The sequence below is a fragment of the Pelodiscus sinensis genome, chromosome 5 (assembly GCF_052426305.1).
Source record: "Pelodiscus sinensis isolate ZL-2025 chromosome 5, ASM5242630v1, whole genome shotgun sequence".
In the NCBI taxonomy this organism is placed as follows: Eukaryota; Metazoa; Chordata; order Testudines; family Trionychidae; genus Pelodiscus; species Pelodiscus sinensis.
The window spans coordinates 64,363,146-64,382,785 of NC_143056.1; the positions used below are offsets into that span (position 1 = coordinate 64,363,146).

At 45.6% G+C, this 19,640-nt stretch overlaps 1 protein-coding gene across 5 annotated transcripts in view; it reads left to right on the top strand.

Moving 5' to 3' along the window:
- Positions 1 to 19,640, top strand: part of TYRO3 (TYRO3 protein tyrosine kinase) — a 58,659-nt gene that overhangs the window by 35,340 nt on the left and 3,679 nt on the right. For 4 of the 5 annotated variants that reach the window (XM_006128698.5, XM_006128700.5, XM_006128701.5 and 1 more), the window contains 9 exons: positions 3,113 to 3,242; positions 3,447 to 3,547; positions 4,890 to 4,985; positions 7,812 to 7,892; positions 9,962 to 10,054; positions 10,856 to 10,977; positions 11,262 to 11,371; positions 13,097 to 13,256; positions 14,729 to 14,865. In XM_006128698.5, the coding sequence (XP_006128760.3) occupies positions 3,113 to 3,242; positions 3,447 to 3,547; positions 4,890 to 4,985; positions 7,812 to 7,892; positions 9,962 to 10,054; positions 10,856 to 10,977; positions 11,262 to 11,371; positions 13,097 to 13,256; positions 14,729 to 14,865 (1,030 nt within the window). The remainder of the gene's footprint in view (positions 1 to 3,112; positions 3,243 to 3,446; positions 3,548 to 4,889; positions 4,986 to 7,811; positions 7,893 to 9,961; positions 10,055 to 10,855; positions 10,978 to 11,261; positions 11,372 to 13,096; positions 13,257 to 14,728; positions 14,866 to 19,640) is intronic. The other variant, XM_006128699.5, reaches the window with a different exon arrangement.

The window sequence follows — 19,640 nt, forward strand, 5'->3', positions numbered from 1 at the left end:
TTTCAGTGAGATTTCAGCTCCTAGATGCCTTCACTTTTGAAAATGGGACTTAGCCATCTAAAGCACTTAGGCCTTGCAATGATGACCAAGCAAATCCTACAAAAATTCCTTTCAAAATCTGGGCCTTACAGTCTAAATGAACAAGGTAGACAAAGATCAGGAGGAAAGGATGTGGCATATGTACAGGACGATCAGGATCTCTGTTCAGTTTTATATAAGCTCTTACACTGCACTCCTGACCATAGCATTTAAGCTTCTTCTGGTCACGCATTAACAACATGACTGACATCTGTCCTCTCATTCTCTCCACAAAGGGAGAAATGTGTATAGCAGAGCAGCTTATTGTGGCAGGACTTGGCAGGGGTGGAGGGGATTGTTTTTTTTTTTTTTTTTTAATATTCATGTTTCAATGTATTTGTACTAGAGAAGGCAAGGTCAAAGAAATGCAACTTGCACTTAGTTCTTGGGGGAGTTAATTCCACCATTCTGAGGTGGCCTCCAAAAAAGCTCTATCTCCTACACAGATGAGCTTTACCCTTATATTGAGCACTCCATTTTTTGAGGAGTACAGGATCTTTTGAAAAGGGGCATTTCTGTCTAAACTGCCATTTTTTTTCAAAAAGCCCCGTTTTGAAAAAAAGCAGTGTCTGCCATTATGCAAATGAAGCACGTGATATTTAAATCCCGACTTCATTTGCACTTTTGATACATCTAAGTTACGTCCCTCTGCCAACAGAGGGGTGTAGTTTAGATGTACCCCTAGTGGCTGCATGTTGGTGGCAAAAAGGAGCAGTGAAGAGAATTGATCCTCGTGAGATTCCAGGAACTCTACAAATGGTGGCAATGCAGTTTTCCATCTCTATTCTTTGGGTATGTCCTCCAGAAGGACTAAGACCAATTTTGCACATTACTTTGGGTCCCTACTAACTCTCTCATGTAAGATAGCATAGTCTGATTGTTAAAAGCATTGAATGCTGCAGAGAGGTCCAGGAGAATGAGACTGGATGTCTGCTTCTATTCACTGAGAGGAGATCATCCATCAATGCCACTGAAGTGGGTTTGCTTTCATGTCACAGCATGAATCCAGTCTTTGCCAGGCCTGTGACATTAGCTCCAGAGAAAGGAACTCTTAGTTGGCTTTGATGAATGCAGTGCCACCAGGTGGACGAGTGGCAAGTGTCCTATTAGCTCTGTTTATTTTTTCATTTGATTTGGGTTTTGTTTGTCTTCTTTTAATGATATATTGTGGTGTGAGCTGGGGAGTAAGGGTGGGGTGGGAAAGGAAGGGCAATCTGCAGGGGACAGTTGGAGAACAGAGACTATACGCAGTGGTGGAGGAGAGGAGAGGAGGAAAACAACCAATTAGCAGGAAGAAAAATGTCCAGCATCAGAAAGTGAGGTATGAATGGTGTGGGGAGAGTAGCCCAGAAGGTTCCAAGTGCTCTGGTGTTGCCGTGGCCACTCCCAGCTCCTGCTGGAGAGGGGAGGCTCCAAAGAGGATGGCTTCATCTGTGGTTTCTTTCTTCCCCAGCCCATGTGACTAGGGCTTGGGAGAGAAGCATGAGCCCTGGTGCATTGGGAGAGAGTGGACTGGCTGTGGTGATGGGAAGAGCCCAGCTTGGTTTCCCCAACCACCCCCCTCCCTTTGCTGCTAATGTTGCTTTTGTTGATTAAGCCATACACACTGCCCTCTATAGCCCCATGTTTGCAGTAAGGTGAGCAGTGGCGGTCATGCAGTGCTCGCGGCAGGTGGCACCTAGGCCTTTAATGTAGAACTTAGGTGGGACTGAAGTGCTGGGTGAGCATTCCTTCAGTCAGGCTGGCAGCATCCCCTGCCTGTCTTTCCTATGGCAGCCAGAATGAGAAAATCACCTTCAAGAACTGAAAAATGTGACAGGAAAAAAATCAGTGAAATTGGCAAGGGCCTCTGGGGCAGGTGTCGTGCCTGAAGCAGTGTTTAGCCTGTTCTCGTTAACTGACAAATTGCCATGGGATGGCATCCCACTAAATCGGAATAAGGTCACCATAAAACAACAACAACTTTTTTTTTTTTTGGTTTTGTCTCAAAAATTACTGTTTAAATAAAAAATCTCTGCATTGATGGTTTTTATGGCCTTCAACAAGTACACATGACCAAGGGCACAAAAGCAGGAAAACAGGGTTATATATAGAAATGCTGACAGTCCCTAAACTATAGAACTGCAGAAATAACATAACTGTATTCCAGGCCTGTGCCTGAGAGAAAAGAAAAGGAGCTGACTTTCCAAAAAATAAACATCTGGCCCTGGATACACTTTGTGTGGGTGCTCGGTGGGCAGAATGCCAAGAGTGGGTCATTAACATTTCCATAGGCCAGAGTAAGCTTTATAACAACTTTCAATCTTGTCACTGCAGGGAGCCAGTTAGAATTCTGCTTTCTAAACACTGGAATCTCTTGCTTGGATAGAAGAAACAGGCACAAATACTGTAGGGACATGGGTTAATAGCTTTTCTCTGTGATGTTTCTATAAAAACGAGTAGTCCTGTGGCACCTTAGAGACTAACAAATATATAGATAGCATCATGAGCTTTTGTGGGCAAAATGCATTTCTTCAGATGCTGATCATGTGCTCAGGGGGACCCTTAGGATGTAGTCTTTGTATATCCATGGGGTGAAAGAACTGCAAAGCTAATAAAAACCAGTGGTCTCATAACACGGGAATGCTGCTAAATGCTCATGTAAGTACGTATATAATTCTGCTGTAGTTTTGTCTCATGCAGAGCAGTTAATAAAATGTCTTTCACAGACACAGAGAGAGGGTGGAGGGTGAAAAGCACACATGGTCCGTGCCTGCCAAAAGTGTGTATGGAGTGTGGGGAGTATGGGCAGCCAGGTTCATGGATGTATCCACCCACACAATACAGTTGTGTTCCACCTTTGCTAGAAGTTCATCTCAGTTAATCAACCAGATTTTTGACGATCAGTTGAATAGTTGCTTAAATCAAGTCTCACTGTTGATAAGATTTCTCCAAGGTGCGCACAGTTAATATTTAGGGAAGGATTATTTCAGCTTTTCTTTGTCTAGCATAGATGGTCGTCTGCTTCCTAACCAGTGTTTTATCTTCTCTCTAGGTGGCCAGAGACAACCGCCCTATGGGACATCATGGGTCCCTGTGGCTTTGGGAATTCTCACTGCCCTGGTTACAGCTGTTGCCCTGGCACTCATTCTCCTTCGAAAAAGAAGAAAAGAAACTCGATTTGGGTAAGAAAGATTCTTTTTGTGGTTATGGAGGCTGGTCTCCAGCTCCCCTTCCACTGAGGTGCCTCATTTGCTGCTTTTTGTAATCAAGACTTGTTGCAGATTGAATATTTCTACTCCTTGTTTGGAGCCATCACATTGTCTGATAGAGTTGGGTGGGGAGACCCCTGCAGCAGTTGTCATTTTGTGCGTCTGTTTGCCTCCTAGACATGTCTTTGGCAGTGTGATCGGCAGGGGAGAGCCAGTGGTCCATTTCAGAGCAGCCAGGTCTTTCAACCGGGAAGGCCCAGAGCGGATTGAGGCAACATGTAGGTAAAACGATCTGAATTCCAACAAGTCCTATGCACGTGTGTCTCTTGGTCCTGCGCACCTTTCCCTACAACTCACTCTTTAGGATGAAACGTTGGGATTAACTTGAGTGAGACTCCAGACATACTGTGGGCAGGTGCTGAACATGTTTCCCTACACAGTTCTCATAGCTATTAAATGCTAACCCTCTGTCTAATCCAGCTCTGGGGAAAAGGATGTCTGTAGGGCTGGACTGTCTTGTGGACAGATGTCCACAAGCATCTGGGTTGAAGCTACCATATTGGATGACAGGCTAGTGTGTTAGCCTACTTAATTACATAGCTTCTAGCCCCTCTGCATTTGATTTTACACTTAACGCACATCGTCGGGGGACTATCATTCTATACTACAGTCCAAAGCAAAATGGGTCTTATTCATTGCTCCAGTGTTAGGCTAGTGTGATACTGTAGATTTTAATGTCAGTGCTCTAATGGAGACTAATCTGGTCTAATAACAATAATAGAATAGCCCTTAGCATTAAAAATAGCCCTTCAAAATGTGGTGCAAACATGAACTAATTAATCAGTCCTCTGAACACCAGTGTGCAGCAAGGAAGAAATATTAGGCTGCTGTTTACAGATGAGGAGCTGAGTCACAGTTCAGTGATTTGTGCAAGAGTCAGAGCCAGGATTAGAATTTCTGGCTTCCAATTCTGTGTCCCATGCTCTCATTTCTGCAAAGGGGCGATTGCTTGGAGCCGTGCTGCACTGCTGGACTGGGATGGTTGCAACACACGCCTTTGACTCGGCTCCTCTGGAGTCAGAAATGGTTCTGTTGCCCTAATGCCCATCATGTCCTGTGTATTATCTTGTCCATCTCCATCAGTCACAGTGAGATTTGTACTCTGTGTAATAGCTAAGGGCCAGCTCCTCAACCGTTGCAAACTGGTACAGCTCCATAGACGTCAGTGGAGATATGCTGATTTACACCAGTGGAGGTCTCAGTCACCGTCTGGAAAATTGATACAAGTCTGGCTCCTCACTGTTATTTACTGCACTCTTATATCCCACTTACTTTTGGAGTTACCAAGAGCAGTGTTATCGCAGCATTTTCATCTCTGCCTCTTTGGCACTGAAAGAGCAAATTTCATATGCCTGAAAATTATTGGCTTCTTGCTTTGCATGGGGCTCAAGGATGTGGGAAGAGTCCTCTCTGTTCCAGATTCACCAGCATATAATGTTGGAGTAGGTATGAAGGGACTAGATCATGGGAAAGTGCTAAAAGGCTGGACTCACTGGCTGGTCTCATAGAACCTTTGGTCATGCATTCCTCTTTCAACCCCTCCTCCTTTCATTTATCCAGTGGACAGCATAGGGATCAGCGATGACCTGAAGACCAAACTCAAAGATGTTCTAATCCAGGAACAACAGTTCACTCTGGGAAGGATGCTAGGCAAGGGTGAGTCTTTACTAAAACCCAAGCAAGACCTAACACCCCCATCAATATTTCAAACATTGCCAAGTATGGAGAAGTGGTTACAAATTTTCCCTTGATCCTGTTAAACATGGATAAAAGTTGTAGGGGCTGTAACCAGCTCTTGGGTTAAAACAGTTCAAGGCTTTGGCTTGGTTATGGGGATGTGATTAGGCCCCATCTATCATTCAGCTCCTGAAAGCTTTGTAACCGGGTTATGAGACTCATTTGTAGCTATCAAACACATAGGCTGTGTCTACATTGGCACCCCTTTCCGGAAAAGGGATGCTAATGAGACACTTCAGAATTGCAAATCCCGCGGGGGATATTTAAATCCCCTGCGGCATTTGCAATTCCGACTGGTCTCATTAGCATCCCTTTTCCGGAAAGGGGTGCCAATGTAGACACAGCCATAAGGTTTTACACAGTATTCCTAGTCCAGCATATACAAACTTCCCAGGTTTTTTTCTCCAGGCTAAGGAATAGTAGCTTAAATTTCAGCCACCCTTTCAACTTAAAAAATGTATATAGTACAACTGAATGGTATGGAAGGAGTTATATACAAATTGTATCTCAATATGTTTTAAAGTCTTAAGCGAAATAAGATGCCACAGATAATATGAGGCATTTTACAACCCCCCTGCCATAAGCAGCGTTCCCTGTAAGTTGTCACTTGTGTAGCCACTCAGGAGAGATTCCAATGCTTCCCAGCTGATTAGCAGAGCACCCGCAGCTAAGATTGTGTTTCTCCTGGTGGTGATACATGCCTTGGTAAGCATAACAAAATTTATTCTGCACGTGGGTGGAAAAAGTCCACCCGTGGATGGAAAAGAGGGAGTATTGCCACAAGTCCAAGCAAATTATTTGGATCTAGATTCAAATATTCTCAGTCTGGAGATGTTTGAATCCAAGATTTGGGCTTGCAGCATTATAGAGATAAGTCTGCAGCTGGATCTGAATGTTTCCAAAATTTGGGGGTGTTCAGCTTCAGGCTTTTAGTTCAGGTTTAGTTCACTAGAAAAACATAAAGCATTTAATCAAAAGGCCATCAAGGAATCAAAAGGGAAACAGAAATCAGGTGGCATAGGCATTGGAAAAGGGAGCTGGTTTTCTTTTTAACATAAACAATAGGTTTCTAAGATTAGCTTTAATGCAATTCTCTTCAATCCTGCTCAAGTGAGACTGTTCCGCCCTCCATACACCCACTTCCTCCACCTTCAAAAAAATGTGCTTCTGAAAGTCAGTTTCATGGTAGGAGGGCAATCTTTCTGCTGAAGAAAGGGGCTCAGATCTTGATGCCGCTAGGCAATAGATCGTGGGTAGAATTGGTGTGGAGGCAACATGTGCCTGCTGCTTGTGTGCAGATTTCACTGACAGGTACCAAGAATCACCCCACTGTTGATCCACCTGGCCAGGTCCCTACCTCTTACTCTGACTTTCTAAGGGTGCTCCTATGATATAAATGAGCTGGAAAATTATCCAAATGTCTTGTTAGGACATTCCGTTAGCGTGAGAGAATCTCACGTGAGCATAGGCTGGTACAGCAAGTTCTGCATCATCTGCTCCAAGCCCCCAACCTCAGTTCTCAGTTTAGGGGTGTTATAGAGGTGGAAGAGGGCATGGGTGGAGTGCTCCGGCCGTCCCCTGCTGGGTAACATTTTTTGGTTACCCCTAGGGACAGCATAAAGGTGTCTTTCAGCTGCCTTTTATCTTTACCCCTCTCGCTTTGGGTCCTGTGACCTGATCTTCTGTGCACTGTGATTGTGGGATGATCACATGCAGCATTGAGGATGGCACTGGAGAAAAGCCAGCCGAAAGAAGCTAACTTCTATCAGGTTCTTTCCCTTTGCGGTGTAGATGCCAGAACCATCCTGCTCACTTCCTCACTTTTGCTCCAGTCCTACTTACTTGGCAGCTTTCTGATCTGAAACAATATCCCTCAAACTGAGTCCATTTGTCTTCCAGATAAGCAGTTATGAAATGGTGTAGAGTTAGCAGCAGGAATTTGTCCTATCAGGCAAGCCAAAGCTAAATTGAGACTAATGCCAACAGATACATTATATTTGCTTTAAATCCATGTTAAGACTTAAAACCACTTCAGGCCAAAACAACTTTAACATAGTGTAGCCAGCCATGCTTTGTCTACACCAGGGCCTTGTTTCCACTGGAGAGATTTACCCCACCCCACCCAACCCTCAGTGATTGATGTGCCTCCTGTCCCCACACAATTGCTTGTATAGATTGTCAGGCCCGCTATAGTTAGTGGATTTCAATCCCTGAACTTGTAGAGATATGGCCTCATTATGTCGCAATTGATGAATCCCCCTGGCACAGTCATTGGGCTGTCATCTCTGACAGCTGTCACCTTGGAAAGTTTCCTCAGATGAAAACTTCCTTAGTTCTGCAACTTCGAGTCCCCTCTCTGTCTCCAGCCAATCCCCATTCCGCCAAGACCCTTGCAATATCTCCTCTCCAAAATACTCCTCAGCTGCAATCCATTCAGGATCCTCCCTCCAGCTCTGCATGTCCTCAGTCAGCAAAAGATTGCCAGCTGAAACTGCTCTGTTTGTCCCCTCTCTAGCATCCCTCCATCACAGTATTCCCTTTCCCTTGGTCACACTGTCCCAGCCTCACAGGCACACATATGCTCATGGGCCACTAAATGAGGCTGCTATAAGACCAATGGCACTGATAGTAATACTTATAGCTCTTCCGCTCCCAGCTTCGCCCCCCTGTGATCCCTGAATTAAATATGATGCAAATCATCTATGCTAGCATGGTCTCCTTACTGCCTGCTCTGGTATTCCACAGGGGAGTTTGGGTCAGTTAGAGAGGCACTCCTGAAGCTGGAGGATGGCTCTCTCCAGAAAGTCGCAGTAAAGATGCTGAAAGGTAGGTGAAAATGGGGCCACTTGAAACACTTAAAATGAATTTAGGTGTTGAACGATTCAGTTTTGATCGGTAAATGTCTGTCAGCATGGACTTCACCATACACACCCAAACTGCTGAAAAAGTATTTGCATCTGGACGTTGTCAGCTCCTGCTGACCCACCTTACTTGTTTGTTCATTCCTTTTCTTTCCCCTTCATCTCTGTCCATTTCATCTTTTAAAATGTAAAAGCTCTTCAGAACAGGGGCCAGTGTTCACTGTAAGCTGAGCGATTAGGTGGCCACCCAGAAGAGATTCAAATCTTGCCCAGCTGATTAGCATGAGTTTCTTCTGGTGGTGCACCTCTGCATATGCCTTTGTGCACATAACAAACATTATTCAGCACATGGATGGAAAAATTAGAGACAACATTGGCAGGAGCCATGCCTCCTTATGGTTTGTATAGCACCTAGCACATTCTAGGCAACCCTAGGGGCAAATAGTATATATTATTACTACCAGGGCTTGACAAACCACGGCGAGAGCTACTCACCAGCCCCGCCCGCGCATGTGCGCAGCGCCGGTGAATAGGGCGCACTGAGCGATCGGCTGAAATCTACTCGCCATAGACGAGTAGAATCAGCTGTTTGTCAAGCCCTGATTACTACTAACTACAGAGAATACTACTCAGTTTCTTGCTTCTACACCATGCCAAGTCCTGTGACATAGACAGTTCTGTCTTCAGTCAAGGCTACTTTACCCTACACAGGTAGCAATGAAGGGCCAAATCCATCCAATGGAGTAAATGGGTGAAAGTCTCTGGGCCAAATTCAGTGGTGAAGTAAATAGTAACATAAGTTGTGTCGGGTGCAAGTGAAAAAATAGCAGAACTCCTACTGATTTGGCATTCAGTGGATGTACAAAACAAGCTCAACTTCCATGTTGACCAGGAAGTGGGGCGTATAGCTGGAAAAGCAACTACCAGATAAAGCAGATTAAAATAAAACAGGACCCTTCTTTTCCCTCCTCCCCCTACTAATCTGCGCCTCTCCTTCCCTATCACTCCTGGAGCCAAAGTCAGCCGTGATGTAAATGGGTACAGCTGCCATTGACTTATACTGAAGTTATGCTTGCTTATGCTTAGAGTTGAGTTTGGTCCCCACTGAAAACAAGACTGCAGACAACACTCACTTTGCATGTATTTAATGCCAGATTAGTGCAAGTTTCCGTGCTTTGCCATTTGCAGGCGTTTTTCTGACCAGCTTGTAAACCTCTCAGTCTGAATCTGATCTCCCAGATCTTAAGAACTCTCTCAAATTCAGCAGTGACGTAAAGGAAGGGGAAAGTGACATGCTGCACTGAACCCTGATCTCACTTACACCTGCACAAATATGTAAGAACAGCAGAAAAATCTAGGAAGCTACTTCAGATTTTTACTGGTGAGATCACATCAAAAACTGGCTCAGTGAGTAACTTTCATGCCCTTGAATGTCACTGCTGAATTGGTCCAAAATCTCCAAGGCTGCTAGTGCCAAAGAAATAATTGCTCCTGCAAATTAAAAGAATCAGTACTGCTAAGGGATATAAAAATACTGATCTTTTGTACCACCAAGGTCATGGATTAAATGGTCTCCCCCCCCTCCCCCCCCCCGCATTCTGGATTAGGATTCCAGTCTATCCAACTGGTTGGCAACAACATCTTTAATGTCTTCTGCCAGGCTATCACCTCATTCCCCTCCTCCCCTTCATAATTCAGTTCCTTTTAGCTAATTAATTCTCACGTCTTTAAGCCCCACTCATGATTTCTGTGGCTTCTAAGGAAAGCTGTTGCTGAGAAAAGAGCTGCTAATCAACAGGTCCTCATTCTGCCAAGAATGAAGTCACCAGATGTCCCTGATGTATGCTTGAGGCGCTCTCTGTACTAAGTTCTGTTCTCCCAGGAGAGTGTGGCAGGCTTGGCTGTGTAGTGAAATGTTATCTCATTGTGCGTCTGAGACAATGTCTCATGCCGCACAAAGCAAGCTTCTGATAATCATGTTTCTTAATGCTCCTCTGAGTCACTGAGGAAAAATCTCGTGCTTCTGCCTTCCAGCGGACATCTTCACCTCAAGTGACATCGAAGAATTCCTGCGAGAGGCTGCCTGCATGAAGGAGTTTGACCACCCACATGTTACTAAGCTGATCGGTGAGCCAGCAGCAGTGTTCAGTGGCACAGTATAGTTCCTTTTGTCCTGCCGGATCTCAAACTGCTTCATAACCTATACATATCATGTATGCAGACACTGCAACAGCACTGAAATGCAGCCCCGGGGAGACAGCAGCATTCAATTGGGCCGCCTCATTCTGCGAGTTGTGGCTGTTGCTCCTTTTAGGCCCATAGAGAGTTGAAGTGTGTGTAATTATAGATGTGCATGGGCACACACACATTTTTAATGCAGCTGTCACTGACTGCTCTTGTTTAAACTGTTTTCCCATTCTTCTTTGGCTTTTGGGAATGCATGGGCAACATTAGCCACAGATAGCATGGCTGGGAAATGGCTGAATGGTGGCGAAGGAGACATGTGGGATGGATCAGTGGAAAAAAATAGGGAGAAAAATAAACCTTTGTTATGTCCAATTAGAAACTCCTAAACACTGAGGAAGAAGACAACAGGGCATTTCCTGCCTTGCTCTATGGCAATGCAAGCAAAACGCAAATTGCTCTGATTACTGAGAGGCAGGTCATCACTCCATTTGAAGGGACCTAGGGACTTTAGGGCCCAGATCTGTAATGAGCTAAGTGCTTCCTGAGTGGCACCTACAGTTCCCCATGAGGTAAGAGGATCAGGCCTTGGGAGGGTGGTGGGCATATGGAATTCAACCCTCCAGAAACGTGAGTGACAGTGTTTGCCCTAGACTGTTAAGAAGAGGGAGAGGCAAGTGTAACACCCCGCTCAGAATGGCTCTCTTTGCAAACTGTTCTTTGCTGTGTGCTCTCTCACCCCAGGAGTCAGCCTACGGAGTCGCGCCAAGGGTCGGCTTCCAATTCCCATGGTCATCCTGCCCTTTATGAAGCATGGAGACCTCCATGCTTTTTTGGTGATGTCTCGGATTGGAGAAAACCCCTTTGTAAGTCTTTCTCTTTGCATGATCCCTCCCAGGAGGGGGTGGGTGGGTTTGTGAAGATCACATTCAGACAGTTTTTACCTCTGATAGATACTTGCAAGGGTCTAGAAGGTTTAGATCCTGCTGGAGACTCCAGGCTGACCAAGTTCTGAAATTACTTTACTTTGTTCAGCTTGCACTGAGGACAAGTTGCCTCTCCACCACTTCCAGTGCAGACCCGTGGGTAAATGCCCCAGTTTAGTCCTGGAATGTTCGAGGGACCAATCTAGAACTGTGCTTTCTTTCAGAATTTGCCTCTTCAGACACTGCTCAAGTTCATGATTGATATTGCCAGTGGCATGGAATACCTGAGCTCGAAGAACTTCATACACAGGGACCTTGCTACTCGGAACTGCATGTAAGTGAGCTGGGCACTTTCAGACCAAACAAAGGCTAGGGAGGGAAGGAGGCAAAGTCTTTGTATGTGGGATAAGAGAGAAAGGGGTGAGAAGCCCCATGAAATCACATTGGGAGAGGGAGGAGGGAGGCTGGCTTGGCTTCTACTGGAGGGTTACCAGTCCTTCCTCCCAATAAAGTGGCAACAGATATGGGGAAGCTAGGACCTGTTAGTTGTGTAAAGATTCATAGATTCCAAACCAATAGGGGCCAGCTGTGATATCTAGTCCAGGGGTGGGGAACCTTTTTTGGGTTGCAGGCCACTGACCCACTGAAAAATCAGTTGGGGGCCATACACAAGTGAGAAGCAAAAAAAGAAAACCAAATCCTCATTGATGTGGTCTCCAACTGAGGAGAAAGACACTCCCCTGCAGGGCCAAGGCCAGTAGATTTTTGTGTGCTCCAGTCCCACCGGGAAACAGTGGGGAGGCTAAAGTACCAGCATGGGCTCCCCAATGCTGGGGGGAGGAATCTCCGAACATCGGGGCCTAGATCCTGGCAAAGCTGGGGGCCACATATGGCCGTAGGGCATTAGGTTCCCCACCCTGATCTAGTCTGACCTCCTGTATAACACTGGTCATTGAACTTCCTTGAAATAATTTCTATGGCATCACTTCAAGAAAAAACATCCAGCCTTGATTTTCAGACTGTCACTGATGGAAACTCTACCATGACCTTTGGTAAATTACTGTAATGATTACTCTCTCTCACCGTTAAAAACACGCACCTTATTTCCTCTTGGAAGAGTGGCGAGTCATCATGGGTGACTCCTAAGATTCAGCTGGGCATGCAAATTGAACTGTTCCCAGCACTCCCATCATTGGGTTCTGTGTGTATTTTGCAGGGTTGATGCTTGGGGGGCTGGAGGGTGCATGTTATCTTTTTGCAGCATTATGTCATTCTGTGACACAATGCAATATACAGAGCAGAGTGCGGATTTGGTTTGTGATAAGAGAAAGGAGCTGTTAGAATAGCCAGAAAACTATCAGCTTTGAGGGCTTGATAACAAAGATACAGAAACTAGGATTCCTCAGAGTACACACACAACCCTCTGGTGGATACATGGATCCAGGCTCATGTTGAGGATTTTCTCTTGAAATAATTAAATTGTTGACAGCTGTGCAGGATGAAGCATTGTGGTGTCTCTCTCCCAATCATCTGTCTGGTGTATGAAAGGAGAGAGCATTATTTCACATCTTTCCTTCTCCCCTGGCTATGGGGGATGGCGTAAGAGAACAAACCAAACTATGTTTTAATTAGTAGAACTTGGTGTACATCTACATAAAACCACTTCCTGCCCACTAGGTCCCTCTCTGCATCTTTAGGCACTGAAATATCTTTGAAAATTTGGCCCAGGCAGTGGCAACTTTAAGCATGCCATTTTGCACACAGTCTTTGGAGAGGAGATTCTCTCTGGAACCCTTTAGGTGGAAGTCACTCGGCTAGCCCACTTCCGAGGTCATAGTGATTCCCCCGTTTGTCCTCAGGAACTGTACTTAGACCTCCACTCTATTTCATATCTGCCTCCAAAGGGGGATGACCTGGGAACATGACCAATTCTTGGGCCTGTTTGAGTTGGTGAGCTAAGACTCATTACTCTGCCCTGAGCTGGTCACTCCTGGACTTCTTTCTAGCTTCCTGAATGTAGCCAATAGATGCCTTCTTACTCATTCACATTTTCCCTTAGGTTGGATGAGAATATAAATGTGTGCGTTGCAGACTTTGGACTATCTAAGAAAATCTACAGTGGAGACTATTACCGTCAGGGCTGTGCCTCAAAGTTGCCAGTGAAGTGGCTTGCCCTGGAAAGCCTTGCAGACAATCTTTATACAACACATAGTGATGTGGTAAGTTTTGCTCTTGTGTTTTGGAGCCAGGTTCAGAAAGCAGTGGGTTCTTTCTGTTGACTTCACTGGAGAGTTAGGCCCTTGATGATGGGAGAGGGTCATGTGACTATCTGATGCTGTGTGTGGCGGGATGGTGACTTCAGAACGGGGCAGTCTTGGGAAATATTTTGAAGCTGAGAAGAGCAGCTTGTGGTGCAAATGTGAAAGTCACGAATCCTCTCTCCTGGCCCTCTTCTTTCACGCCTCTCCATTTCTCACCCCTAGCCTCTTCCCCCACCCCTCTGCCTCTCTCGCCCCTCCACACCATCCTTTCTATCTCTCCATTTTCATCTCTCCTTCCTCACCCCAGCTCTTCCCCCTCTTTCTCTCCTCGTTCCATGCCATCACAGGGTGACGTGCTCTCTCACACATGCTGGAGCAGGCCAGGCAGTGGTATTGCATCCATCTCCACCAACATTGAGGATGACGCCATATGTCCCTTCCCTTTTTTTATGTGGATGAAAAAGCCATTTACTCCTTAAATCAGGGGTAGGGAACTGAAGGCCTGGGGGCTGGATGCGGCCCACAAGGCTCAGGGCTCCCCCCAGCATCAGAGAGCCTGTGCTGGCGCTCCAGCCCCCCTGCTCTCTCCCTGTGGGGCTGGAGCACACTAAATCTAGTAGCACAGACCCCCCCCCCCCATGCTCTGGTGTGTGAGGGGGAATGTGGGGAGTGCCTTTCTCCTTCCCAGTCAGGGGTCACGTCAGCGAGGGTTTGTTTTTGTTTTGCTTCTCACTTGTGTGTGGCCCCCGACTGATTTTTTTTTTTTTTTTGTAGATCAGTGGCCCCCAGCCCAAAAAAGGTTCCCACCCCTGCCTAAGATACTCATGCTTATTACATGTCACAATGGAAGTGAGGACAAGCACATGCACCCTGGAGTTCCTCTTCCTTTTCTCCAGCTCTGCCTTCTGGTTCTCTCCTCTCTTTCCCTTGCTGCCTTCTGATCTGGTTTCCCATTGGCTCTTTCCTTGACCTGTTGACCTGCATGGCCAATTACCAGTTGTTGATGCTGCCTCTGAAGAGGCAGCAGGTGATACCGTACGGCCTGGCGGCAGTATCACATAAGGTACTGTCCTTCCCCTGCCGCTCAGTAAGCCCAGTGAGCAACTGATGACACACCTGCGTGTAGCACTGATTATGAGAAACAGTCCTTTTTGCACACAGCAAATCCTGATGCTGAGATGCCTGCTGGCATTCTCCAAAGATACGTATCACTCCATACTGAGCCAAAAGTGGCTCGTTCCCTGCACTGCCCTAGGTATGGTGTCCAAACTCTACCTTCACTTACACCTGTGCATCCTCCAGTAACTCCAAATCTGGCTCCACGCGATAAGCTAATTAGTTCACAGCAACCAGTGATAAAAATGAATGCCCTCTGCCCTGGCAAACAGGGAACCTGCAATTTGCTAGCTCTGTTTGCTCTTCTGTTTCAGTGGGCGTTTGGCGTGACGATGTGGGAGATTGTGACCCGAGGACAAACCCCTTACGCAGGCATTGAAAATGCAGAAATCTACAACTACCTCATCAGCGGAAACAGGTTGAAGCAGCCCCCAGAGTGCCTGGAAGACATGTGAGTAACTTGCCCCTTGCATGTTTCCTCATGGAGAATCCTCTCTTAATGGAGGCAGGCTGAGAGAGGCAGAGACCGCTTGCATGGCTTCTGTTCAGTCTAATTCTCTGCAATATTTGAAGGCACCTGCTAGAGACAGTAATTGGGGTTGCTGAAACTACAGTAACTAGAAGCCAGTGTCTGTGCGGGCATCACTCTACTGAAGTCAGGGTCATTACACTGACAGCTAACTGGGCTTGGGCATCGGCAGCAGTAGAGACTCTTGTTCCGCTTGTGAAACCATACCCATGTTCCTAGACACTCACTGCTCCCCATCTCCTTCCGGTCAATGGGGGAAGCAAATCTGAGCAGAGGACCCTTTCTTGCATCTTCCCTTCAAAGGCAGTGTCATCCAAAGCATCTCTGCTGCTCTCAACTGCAGTGTCTGTATAGGAAGAGAGGGGGGCCTCTTAGCTAGTGCCTGAGCCAGGTACAGCTTTATAGGTCAGTGTCCACATCTCACATTGCAGCCTCAAATGCAAGCCAAGCCAGTGTTGGTAATATTGATGTAATATATTCTCAGAACCTGCAGCTAAGCCTTGAGGCAGCCACTTTCTGCACCAGCTGTAGCTTCCCAATGGCCATTTCCACACCTTTGTATTGCTCTGTGATGAAGTGTTTCCTCTTTATAAAATTACTTGGAATATGTGTGTCCAGACCTTGCGCTCAATAGATGCTGACATAAGCCTCCAAGAATTCTTCCTAGACTGAACTACAAGCTGGAGTGAATCCCTTGGGGGCTGGAGCAGTATTTATAGTTCCTTAGCTCCCCCCCCCCATATATGCTGACCAATCAGCACCTTCCAGCTCACTCCAAAAGGAGTTTCAAAGTTGGTAGCAAGCACTGCCATGCTCTCAGCTTTGAGAGGAAGCTTCCTCAGCCTTTCCATTCTGGAAAAGGCATTTGAAGAGATGAAATGAGAAGCCATCCACGCTGAGTGCTCCCAGCTGTTGATTTCTACTTTCCCATTTTTCCTTCAGTGTCTTTGTACACTAGCTGCCCCATAGGATCTTCAAGTCCTCTGTGGCAAACCACTTAGGGGAAGTTTCTGAAAATGTTGGCTTTACCCTCTCTGTCTTGCTTTCCCCATCTGGAACATGGTGCTGATAGAACGATCTGGCAAAATCCCTGTTTCACGGCATTTCCTGCCCTCCACATTAGTTTTTCAACATAAGAGAATGATCTGGTCTCTTGTCAATAAATCTAAGTCAGCGCGGCAGATCACTTTTTTTGACTGTTTCCTAGCATTTGTATAGGTTTTTGTCAGCCAAATCCCCATCATCTAACTCTGGCAATGAGACCAAAATCTACAGTTAATGTTGTGATGCAGAGTAGAGAGCAAGTCAGAATAACCAGGATTTGGTCAATGATTTTGTACGGAGTATTTATGTTGTAGGTGGCCTGCTTTTAATTGGTGTAAACCCATGGAAACCAACTGCTCCACTGCAAAATTAGTAAGAGGCTCATTAAAGTGTTCTCTAGATACAGTCAGGGAGTACAAAATGCCATTGTGATTTTGTATTCTTGTGATTCTGTTTCTCAGTACACCACGTATCCGATATGCCCAGTTTACAGTTCTGTTTGGTTTGGGTGGTTTTCACCATCACAACTGTTACGGTCACGCTCTCCTGGCACAATCAGCAACAATGAAGATTCTGAAATAGGAATTTAGCTGCCAGCTTGCTGGCTGACACACAAAGAAGAATACAAAGGAGCACTTTTTTTTTTTTTTTTTTTAAAAAACAGCTAAATGAGTTCTGCTATGCTGATGGCACTAAGAACTTGTTTTGTTACCAGGCAGAGCTGAGCTAAGTATAAAACACATTGAGCGTGATTCTGCACTTCTTACCTGAGTAAAACTCACTGAAGTCAGGGACAGTTTGGCCAGATTGAGAGCTGTGGGTTCTAATCAGTGTTCCCTGTAAGCTATGCACTCATGCGGCTGCTTGGGAGAGATTCAAATGTCGCCCAGCTGATTAGCAGAGAGCTCACAGCGAGGTTTTTTGCACAAGCCTCAGTGCACATAAAAAAATGTATTCCATACAGGGATGTAAATAAGGTTGCTACGTGCCTGGGTTTAAAATGGACAGTCCAGTAGTTGAGCTTTCTGTTCAGGAAATAAATTGAGAAAATGAGAAAATATAAATGTCCGGTATTTTCTAAATAAGACATAATGTAGATTGTGATGTAATGTCAAGTGTGTTCGGTATTTTTGTTGAAACCATCTGGTAACCCTAGATGTAAAACATCCACACATGGATGGAAAAGATTAGTGGGAACATTTAGATTCACATGAAGCAGATACACACACTTGGGACTATATTATCAGCTGGCCACCCAACAGGATTTAACCATTGGCGTCTCTGGGGGTAAGATAAAGGAGCCTTCCCCAGTAAAATCCCCACGAGATGGGGCAATACCACCATTGCCTGTTCTCTGGAGGATGAGTTCTGCCTGGCGCACAAAGGCTAGCCTAGCCCTAGGAGGTTTGATGTATGCCTCTCTCTGCAGTAATTTTGGTGGGTCTGACCTTTGTTCTCTTGTACTGCATTTGTAACCCGCACACCTGCTGGGATTGGTATTCTGTCCCAGCTGATGGCACTGAGGCTGCTTAGAGAGAGAAGAATGAGTCTGCCCTACAGCTTTAGTTAAGCAGCACTGGCCTTCTAGCTCATACAGCAGAGGCTCACATACTAAGCTCCAGAGGTCCCAGGTTTGATCCTACCCATCATTAACCAGTGTCTGTTGGCATTACAAGTCAGGGCTCAGTTGGAGTTTCATCTGGAAAGTCTCTGAAGCTTGGGATGTGCTTCCTCAGCCATGGGAAGCATGTAACCCACATGACTCCCTCCATGTGATGTTCTGTCCCATCTAGTGGCACTGAGACCATTTACAGTGAGATTAATAAGCCTTAGCGAAAGGGCCATGTGACTTTTAGCTCACGCACCAGAGGCTTTTACACTAAGTTCCAGAGCTCCCAGGTTTGATCCTGACCACGAATGACCAGGGCCTGTCAGTGTTCCACATTGTAAGAGGGAAGAGCTTCCTGTCTATCTCCCTTTGTTGGTGACACAATAGGTCTGGTGCTTAATTTTGTGCCAGGGTGTGGGCTGATCCCTGGCACCTCTAGACTTGGCAGTCCATAGCCCCAGCACCTTGGCTTGCTGTGACAGTTACAACAGTTTAAAAAACATAGCTTGAGCCCTGGCACCTCTTTCATTACAAATTACACACTGGGTAGCTCTCACTGGAGATCTCTGAGCACTGCAGCAGATGTTTCCCTGGGGCATGTCTTGCTCTAGGAGTGAAGATTCTGAAGAGTAGGGAAGCACATGGGTGCCATATTTTCAGCTTGCAGGAGGTTATTTACTAGCACTGAGGTAGAGAGTCAGTGTTCAGATCGATTACATGACCTGGTCAGTTTGACTTGCGCCAGGTTTTTCTAAAAGCTCCCATACTCAGGCTAGTAATTCATGGTTTTATTTAAATAAAGAGAAGCAACCGCTTGATCCCCATCCTCTAACTCTGTTGGCTCCCAGTCCATTGCAGGACCCCATTGAAAAGCCATGCTTTTTATTTAAGAACCTCTGTGGACTTCCTTTGTCCCATTTCATGGATCTCATCTTCCCACCTCACTTTCTCTGCTCTAACATGACCCACCACTCCAGATGCAAGATCTGCTAGTGCCTGCATAGAGGTGTGATTGGATGGAAGGGAACAAAGTTGGGTTTCTCAGCCAATGAAGTGTAAGACATTCTGTTGAGTCATGATTAGGAGAAGAGCTGAGAGCTCCACTCCTCATTCCCCAGCATTTGTGCAGAGACCTTCATCCACCCTGGCACGCATACAAGTGTGCCTGTAATGACTGAAGCTCAGTTGATGCTTGACCTCAGAAAAAGCAGGCTGTGTGGCATGACTGGTACCATGGCTGATAAATTACTGACAAGAGGGTTTTTTTTTTTTTGTAGAGGTGGATTGTATCGCTGCCATTCTGGGTGGAATACACTGTAACCTTGGTATATTTCTACAGAGCACACAGAACCATTTTTAGTTCAGTTATTCAAGCAATTAAGACTTTATCTGTGTCTTTACAGCCCTCTGAACCAGAATAATAGTGCCCATGTTACATGTGGAAAGTGCCCTCTACCATTCTATCAGCTGGTAATAGTGGATGGGTTCCATTATGCCCGAGCAGCTGAAATATAACAAAGTTTAGATAGAATTCTGACTAGAAATTGTTGCTCCTAAAAATCTGGCTTCTTTTTTCCTCCTCACAGTTTAATCTACCTTTCTATTAAAATCTAGATCAATTAAATCTCTGGTCCGCTGTTGAGAGTATATAAACCATACACTGTAGAACAAAGAGAATAAAAATCTATGACTGACCGTTGCATTTATTCAGGGCTTAATCCATACCAACCAGCACCAATGCTGGGCTACCAAATCAGCTTTGTCTGATTGGCATTGTGTGTGTGTGTCTTGAATAGCCTGGTTCTTTGCAACAATCATTCTGATCAAAATGAAAATATGTTGGAAAATGTGAAGAGACTAGGAACTTGATCCAAGCCTGAGCAAATGGCCTTTGTGTCAGTGAGTTCTGAGAGAGATGTGTGCTCTTTTTTTTTTCTTCTTTTTTTTGGGGGGGGGGGGAATGGTCTTTTTGTTGTAGCTATGTCAGTTTACTACTTAAAAAAGCATCTAACTGTTCCTAAAATGTTCTTGTGACACATCTGGC